Here is an 8,787-nt window from a genome sequence, read left to right on the forward strand (position 1 = left end):
CTCCTGTGTCCCGGCCAATCGGCGGAGGGCAAGCTAGTTCCGGCTCCGTGTTTCTCGCCGTCTGGCTGCCCTCTCCTCCCCCTCTTTATTCTCTTCCAACATGACAATGCGATCTCTCTCTCTCTCTCTCTTTCTCTCGCCGTCTGGCCGGCCAGTCTGTCGCAGTTGCACTTTGCTTGTGCGCTCGTGCCGAAGTTTCGCCCGTCCAAACCAAAGCGCACGGTTCAGACTCGGAAAGCGCGCCCGGAAACAGCAAGAACGCCACGGAATGCGTCACATCCGCAGCCGCACGACCTACAGGCAAAAAAAGAAGCGTTGGTTTGGATCGCGCTTTAGTATTCGTACCCGTGGCGACGCCTCGAAAAGGCGGTAAGACCTATTTTCCGTGACGTTCAAGCGTAACATCAGAGTAGGCTCGTAAAGGCCGGTTCAGACATCTGCGTTCCGATATAGAGGAACGACGGAAACGACACGAAGGACATGACACCGGGACTACCGTGACACATGATTGCTTGATAAAGCTGCTCTTTGACATCTCTGTCACGTTCTGTTATGCGAACAGAATCGTCCTGGTGTGATGTCGTTCGTGTTGTTTCTGTCGCTCGGAACGCAGACGTGTGAACCGGGCTTGAGGTAATAGACCGACCCACTGCCAGTTTCGCTACGCCTCCTCCGGCGCAATGCATTGTGGGAAGTGTAGCCTTTCCGCACGAGGGTCAACGCCGCTGTAGGCTTGCGAGTGTCGATCACGAGCCGTCTCGTGCACTACCACTGCCTCCTGTAAAGTACAACTATATATATGGCTGCGTCACGCACGCTCCAGACAGTTGGTGAGGGGGGAGGGGGTGGTATAAAACGGGAAAAGGGGTTTAATGCCTATGCAGATTGTTATCCTGCAGGAAGGGGAAAGAAAGATGAGAGAGGGGTTTGGTAAAAATAGTTGGCCGCAAATATGCGGAAGGGTGCCAATCAATCAACGTATGTGAGGGAAAAGTTGGAGAGGAAATATAAAGCGTTGGGCAGATCAGCTCATGGGAAACAGCGACGCGCGCAATCTAGCTGGTAGTTGTGTCTCTTTCAGGACTCATATAAGTCACACAGGTCTGTCGCGTCGCCGCGAAGCGGCGGCGCGATTAAGTTCGCGTTTCACGGCTACCACAATTGTCATTGTGGTAGAAGTGAGAGCGTGTGAGATCGGACTATTGGTCAAAGCGAACGGCGAGCTCTGGTTTTCATTTTTTGTCGGGAGGTGTTTACAAATATTCCGTTTTCCTGGTTGATAACAAGAGCCTATTGATATGTCGGCCTGAAATGTTCACTACAGTACACACAAATGAGCACTGTTGAGCACTATATAAATAGGATTACGCTTCCAGCGAGAGCTCCAGCACGTAGAATCGGTCAGCTGCCCAATGGCAAAGAAGACGACGTAGGCGATGATCTCCGCCAGCTCCGACTCTACACACTACAACAATGTAAATACCTTGTTCATCGACTCTTAAAGACTACCGAAACCGACAGGTTAACCTCTACGTCACTACCTTTTTCGGAAAAATTGCAAGACGAGAATGCAAAACATCACTTTTGGTATTTTGCGTGCATTGCTGGGCACAAAATAAACCTTACATAATTCTACAAAAAAAAAAAAAAAAAAAAAGAATGGTATACGAGGCCACCACCGCGTCGAGAAACACTCCTTTAGAAAAAGTTTGGAACGATCATGCATCTCGCGAGCTTCGAGTGTGCACGCAGCCAAGAGCACGACAGAAAGCAACAATTACGTCCGGCCGTCTGGCTGTCGAGTGCCGAGCCTCAGCTTCATAGGGCACGCTCCTTACGTAAACAAATAGCCGCTAGACAGGCCGATCACGCGCCCGTACAGCCAACCGTATCCAAAAGAACGCCTCGCCGCACGCACCACTCCAGCAACGTAAGCGCACAGCGCACTGCATACAAAGAGTGAGGAGCATTTGCGCTTGCCCCTCCTGCGCCCTGTCCGTAGCGGACACCACGGTAGTGCGCTGCGAACATGCGAAGAACGCGAGACGCCAAGAAGCCGCGTCGATGAAAGAGAGAGAAAGACAAATGTCGTCTAAACGTCCGAGTAAAAAAAAAAAAAAAAGGCGTGTTGACGAAATGTAGCAAACTCTGTCAAGCATCGAATGTCGAAGAAACTGTCTGCCGATGAAACATCGCAGTGTCAATGAAACGATCAGTCTATAAAAACTTGTTCGATGAACAGCGCGCCAAGAATGGCGCGGCTTACCACATAAAAAGTGGCGCACCCTACGTGATCGAGAGCGCGACAAAGAGACACACGGAGACGACCCCAAACCCCCGATCCACTCTAAACCAAATTAAGCCAAGCCATGCCAAACCAATCCAAATGAAACCAATTCAAGGACGGCTGCACGTATCAAGATAATAAATGCTGACAGTAGTTTATAAAGGCCGAGATGACTGAAAAACAATGTTGGCTGATGATTCCTTAAATCGCAGCCCAGTGCGGCAAGTACGGTCGATCAACAAAAGCAGAAGTAGCTCGAGTGAGAAGGAAAACTCGGCCTCCAACGGTCTCTGCTCATAGAACAGCATACGACTGACGGACACCGCAGAACTGCGGAACCCCTCACCCAACACATCCAACAGGGATTATGGTGAGATTTCAAACCAGACGGACGTCACCCTACCTAACAATACCGCCCCCCCCCAAAAAAAAAAGAAAAAAATAGAAGAAAAATTTGGTCAGTGCATATGTTTATTATATATATGCTGCATAAACTTCCGTAGAATTACGTGTGGGTGGCACACGAAAAAAGAAACGGGGATGATATATGCATTATTCGTTCATTTGTATACAAATGAGCGAGGTACGCACAGCGAGGCGATGTTCTAATCACTGCGACGTTGTCTGTGTAACCTGTCGGAAGGCGCGTTTGTGTTTTTCCGCTGCCCTTGTCAGCAGGCGAAAGTTCAACACACCCAATTTCGTCAGCTTGCATTTAGTTATTTTCGTAACTAATCAGGGTGAACGAGATTTGGTAGAAATATGTGGAGCATAAACATAAACATAGTACATTTTTTTCAAATTGGATAAGCGGTTCAGAAGTTCACTGTTTTGGGGTAGTTTCCCCGTCGCACGACTCACGCGGAGACAGACCAACGGCTTGCGAGGAACAAAAGAAAAACAAAGAAAGCAGCCTTTAAGCGTGATGACCTGTGAGTGTGAGAACCTGTGAGTAAGATGAGCGTGAAGACCTGTGTGAGTGTGAGGACCGTGAGGACCTGTGAGGTGTGAGGACCATGAAGAGCTGTGAGTGTGAGGACCTGTGAGTGTGAGGACCGTGAGGACCTGTGCGAGTGCGAGGACCGTGAGGACTTGTGAGTGTGAGGACCGTGAGGAGCTGTGAGTGTGAGGACCTGTGAGTGCGAGGACTGTGAGGGCCTGTGTGAGTGTGAGGACCGTGTAGAGCTGTGAGTGTGAGGACCTGTGAGTGCGAGGACCGAGATGGCCTGTGAGTGTGAGGGCCGTGAGGGCCTGTGTGAGTGTGAAAACCGTGAGGACCTGTGAGTGTGAGGACCGTGTAGAGCTGTGAGTGTGAGGACCTGTGAGTGCGAGGACCGTGATGACCTGTGAGTGTGAGGACCTGTCAGTGTGATGACCTGTGAGTCTGATGATTTGTGATGACCTGTGAGCGTGATGACCGCGATGATATGTGAGCGTGACGACCGCGATGATGACGGCGGGTGAGTTTTGGTTTTGTGTTGAACCGTGAGGGTGAGTCCGGGTGATGACCCTATTTTGAATAAATCGTGTTCGTGAGTGGGCGTGAGTCCTGATTGAGGAAAAAATAGTGATCGTGAGTTTGAGTGAGGACAGCTTAAAATGCCGACCTATTGCCTACAAAGGCAAGGGAGGTAAATTAAAACTTAGTTTTTAGCGGTGCTTACTTTCATAATCTTGGCACTGAGTGTGATAGTAAGGAAGGGTCTCGGTCATGTGACAGTTCCCTACAAACTCAAGAAATCCAGCTTCCATAATATTTTCGGAGGTAGCCCACTTAGAATCGAAAGTGGTACAACTAAGGGGTTGGATGAGCGGTGTTCCGTGAAAATCTCAGATTAATTGGGCATGTCCAAAATTTCGGCGCCCCAAAAAATTTATGAGCAACTGTATCTCCACAACACCCACGACGTGGCTGCTGTTTTATTTTTTTCCTTGGATGCGATAGTTTTTTGCTAATAGATCTAGAAGCAAAGCACTCTTGGCTTAATGTTGCTTTTGGGGGTTCCAAATGGTGCAAACAAATGAACTGACAAATGGGAAAACAAAAATTGCTGCTATGTCACTGGTGAGCAAAGTCAAACGTTCCTGAGAAAGTTGCACCATTGCCTTCCCTGCCTACTAGGTAGCTGGACACAAACACTAACATATACACAACCCAAGTCTTGCAAAGTGATTGGCTTAGCAATATTAGCTGCTATGGCAATCACCTTTCTGGAGTGTGTAATAGCGCAATGTTTCGCAAGGGTCATTATCAACCACTGCGCCAATGGGGCCCCCACGGCATTCATCACATTGAAAGTGGTCCTCGCCAATATCAGTGTCTTTATTACCATTATTATTTGAATTGTGAAGAAAACTAATGGCGAATGCCACTGGTCGTTTTGGTGCACGCTGGGATCAGCAGAGCAGATCGGAAATGGACCCCCACAGGAATGACCACTCCTTCGGGATCGGTGGATGCCTTCCCGTCATTCACCTTCCCGAGAATCCCCTTCCCGCAGTCCCGGATCTCGAAGCACATGCTTCCGCAATCGCGGCGCTAACAGCACGTGCTCGACACACGAGCGAAGTTAATCATGATGTGAAAATATGTGTCAATAAGCAATGTTCATCAGCGCTAGCCACTTGCCTCTTCATCGGAATACTCGTGAACGGTGTGTCCAAGTATGTCTTGATTTTCAGCCTCTTCTGCGGAGGTCAGAGGAGGCAGTTGAAGTCATGCGGGAAATAGAAGCAACCCTTGTCGTTGCTGGTACTGCTACATGTAGGCCGTGCGGTTCCTGGAAATTGCGTATCTCATGACTTTTTTGCTGTTTCCGGGGCGCTTTCTGAGTCACAACTATGTACGTTTGTTAGGCGCGGCTTTGGCCGAGCATGCATGCACGCTTGCACTCTGGCAGTGAAGCGACGACCAATTCAAATGCAGTTTCGTCTTTTTTCTGCACGTCCGCAGCAGCCTTCTTTTCGGCTGCAAAAGTCACCTTCCTCGCGTCGGAAATAGGAAATCATAGATGCAGCCATACTTGCAAGCAAGCAGAGAGTATCTACGCCAGACGGCAAAGAAACACGGAGCTGGAACTAGTGCCCTCCACTGATTGGCTGGGAGACAGGAGTGCCCTACTACGTCCCAGTGTGTTTTCTTGCGCCTTCAGAAAAAGTTGAAAATATCCAATTTTCTTATGCGCTGCCAAAAAACGCACGGAATCGGCAAGACGTCACGAAATACACAATTCCCGGGAATTTCACGGCCTACGCGCGCACAAAAACGTGTTGGTTGGGATCGCGCTTTACGAATTCTTTTGACGCAAGATTGGCATTGCGGCCCAGATTTGCGGCAAGCAAGCAAGTCCTGTGTGCAAGCAGGGCTGGCCAGACTGACTTCTGGTCAAATCCTCCAGAATCGGTGGAGTGACTTTCCTCGGAAACAGGTTGAGATCAGGAGTGGGAGGTGACCCAAAACAACTAGTGCAGTGGTTCTCAAGCATTGATGTTTCGCGGACACCTTGTGGATTGGCGGATATGATGGGGGACTCCGTTCGTGGTGAGGGAAAAAGAAAGGTATAGGTTAATTATACTATTGACTTAATAAATTAATATAGCTATGGGCTAGTGTACAGTAGACGTTTCTCAATGACATACACGCGAGAAAACTGAACCACTATTTTGAACGTTTCTACTGAATCTGAAAAATACAACTTTTTGCCGGGCTTGACTGATGAGGTAGGGCTTCGTGGACTCCTAGAGTGTCTTTGCAAACCCCAAAGGGCCTGCAGACCCCCATTTGAGAACCACTGAACTAGTGGAACACGTCTGTCTCAATCCTGATCGCCCAGTGAAATAGGCAAGCTCCAGAAAAATCTATCCTGGCACGCTCCAAAAAGACCAGTGAGATTCGCTATAATATGAAACAAATGGCAGAATGTTTCAGTGACAATCGTCTAGTGCGTGAGATAGCGGAGAAGGGGATGTTATTAAAATACTCAATGGCACAGGCTTAATTAACAATTCTATGCAACATTTAGTTGCTCTAAAATTGCCCCTAATATAATCCTACTACAAAAAACCTTTGTCGTGAATTTCTAGAATGCCACTATTAAGGTTTGGTTAACTTGTGTTAGCCCCAAGAAAAATGAGTTCTTGCAATTTCGTTCGATTGTTTAAAGGAGCAAATTAGCTTATTTTATTTGGCTCTTTTAAGTGTTCTGTATATACATTGCACTCAGGACATGAAAAACAAGCTTATCAAGACATCAGATTTATAAAAAAGGAGGTCAATCACTTTCATTTAAAAGTTTTGCTCAGTTATTATAAATAATATTACAAATGTCTCCTTCTGTGTGTCTCCTTTAACATAATGTTGTTCATGCTAATAGAACATTTAATTGAGTTAATTGTTTTTAAGTGTTTTCTGGAACTGAAAAAGGGCACTGTGAGATTTTATTCTACTCAGTTGAAGCCAAACTACAGTAATTACTATGTAGTTACTTTAAAACCAATTGACTATCTTGGTTAAGCTTGCCATGTATCTCCTAATACTGTTTTATTTTAGGAGATGAAGCTGCACTGTTGGGGAAGACCAGCTGCCCTTTGAAAGTCACTGAGGACATCTGGTTTGGATGCTGTTCCTGCACCTACTTCACTAGAGAACAGCATGGAATTGTGAGCCACTTGGTTGCCCATGGTGATGAACAATTCAAGGGCCTACCTCCTTTCACATTTCCTGCCTCAAAGTTCAAAGTGCACAGCAACACTCAAAAGCACAGAAGTGATAAGCTTTTCAAGTGCAAGCTGTGTCCTCATGTCTTTAGTCGGAATTCCTCTCTGATTGAGCATAATCGAACACACAGTGGTGAAAAACCTTTCAAGTGCAAGCTGTGTTCCAAAGCCTTTGCTCACAGGGGCAGTCTGAACAACCACAAGAAAACCCACAGTGGTGAAAAACCTTACAAGTGCGAGTTGTGTTCCAAAGCCTTTGCTTGTAGGAGCGGTCTGATCTACCACAAGAAAACACACACAGGTGAAAAGCCATTCAAGTGCAGGCTGTGCCCCCAAGAGTTTGCTCACAAAAGCAGTCTGATCCACCACAAGCAAACACACACAGGTGTAAAGCCATTCAAGTGTGAGCTTTGCCCCCAAGAGTTTACACACATTTCCTCTTTGAAAAACCATAATCGAATACACAGTGGTGAAAAACCTTATAAGTGCAATTTGTGCCCCCAAGCCTTTGCTCAAAATTTCCAGCTGAGAACCCATAAAGTAATGCACAGTGGTGAAAAACCTTACAAGTGTGAGTTGTGTTCCAAAGCCTTTGCTTCTAGGGGCAGTCTGATCTACCACAAGAACACACACACAGGTGAAATGGTGTTCAAGTGCAAGCTGTGCCCCCAAAAGTTTGCTTCCAAAACCAGTCTGATCTACCACAAGCAAACACACACAGGTGTTAAGCCATTCAAGTGTGCGCTTTGCCCAAAAGTGTTTACACAAAGTTCGTCTTTGAAACACCATAGTCGAATACACGGTGAAAAACCGCACAAGTGCAATCTGTGCCCCAAAGCCTATGCTCAAAATTACCAGCTGCGAATCCATAATGTAACACACAGTGGTGAAAAACCTTACAAGTGTGAGCTGTGTTACAAAGCCTTTGCTTACAGGGGCGGTCTGAGCTACCACAAGAAAACACACTCAGGTGAAAAGCCGTTCAAGTGCAAGCTGTGCCTCAAAGCCTTTTCCCAGAATTTCCTTCTGAAAAGACATATTCGAATGCACACAGGTGAAAAACCTTATGAGTGCAGGCTATGTTACCAAGCCTTTGCTCAGAAGTCACATTTGCAAAGTCATAATCAAACACACAATGCTGAAAAGTCTTTGCTTCTCAGGCTTTTGCTTCCCAAGCCTTCTCAAGACTGCTAAAGATAGCAGTCTGCTATCACACATGTGAAACACACATGCGAAAAGCCATTAAAGTGCACACTCTGTCCCCAAGCTTTTGCTCCGAAGTGTAGTCTGATCCATCATAGCGAAATGCACAGGCGAAAAGGTATATACTTGCAGTTCGTCGAAGCAAATGTTTTGCAATATTTGCAAGGTTGAACTAGCTTACTATATATAAGAAAAGGTTGGTTAGAATGTTTGTCAACATTCTTCAAGTCAAGAATAAAGAGATGCATGAAAGAAACATGATATATGAGGAAATGCCAAGTGTTCCAGTCTGTTCTCGTCATTAGGGACTTTAAGGGGTTTTAAGGCACGTGGTCGTAAGCAGCCACAAGTATGTGAACCAGCCTTAAAGGACACATGCAAAGGAAAAAAACATTTTTTTTAAACGGCTTAGATGGAAAAAGGACGCCATAAAACGATTTTACAACGAAGAAAAAAATTTGTTAGAGCTATATTTACGGCGCAAAACGAATTTGTAGTTGGCGTCCGCGGGCACCGCGGAAAAGTGGTCTGTATTTATCACGTGACTGGTCTTTATTTATCACGTGGTGCTTGCGCTCTTT

General features: G+C 46.5%; 1 protein-coding gene across 6 annotated transcripts in view; it reads left to right on the forward strand.

Moving 5' to 3' along the window:
- LOC115309148 (zinc finger protein OZF) overlaps positions 1-8,245 on the forward strand; it is a 40,604-nt gene extending 32,359 nt beyond the window's left edge. For all 6 annotated transcript variants that reach the window (XM_040217719.1, XM_040217720.1, XM_040217724.1 and 3 more), the window contains one exon: positions 6,837-8,245. In XM_040217719.1, the coding sequence (XP_040073653.1) occupies positions 6,837-8,197 (1,361 nt within the window). In that variant the 3' untranslated portion in view covers positions 8,198-8,245. The remainder of the gene's footprint in view (positions 1-6,836) is intronic.
- Positions 8,246-8,787: the final 542 nt, after the last annotated feature.

The sequence above is a fragment of the Ixodes scapularis genome, unplaced genomic scaffold (assembly GCF_016920785.2).
Source record: "Ixodes scapularis isolate PalLabHiFi unplaced genomic scaffold, ASM1692078v2 PGA_scaffold6__148_contigs__length_123643588, whole genome shotgun sequence".
Classification (NCBI taxonomy): Eukaryota; Metazoa; Arthropoda; class Arachnida; order Ixodida; family Ixodidae; genus Ixodes; species Ixodes scapularis.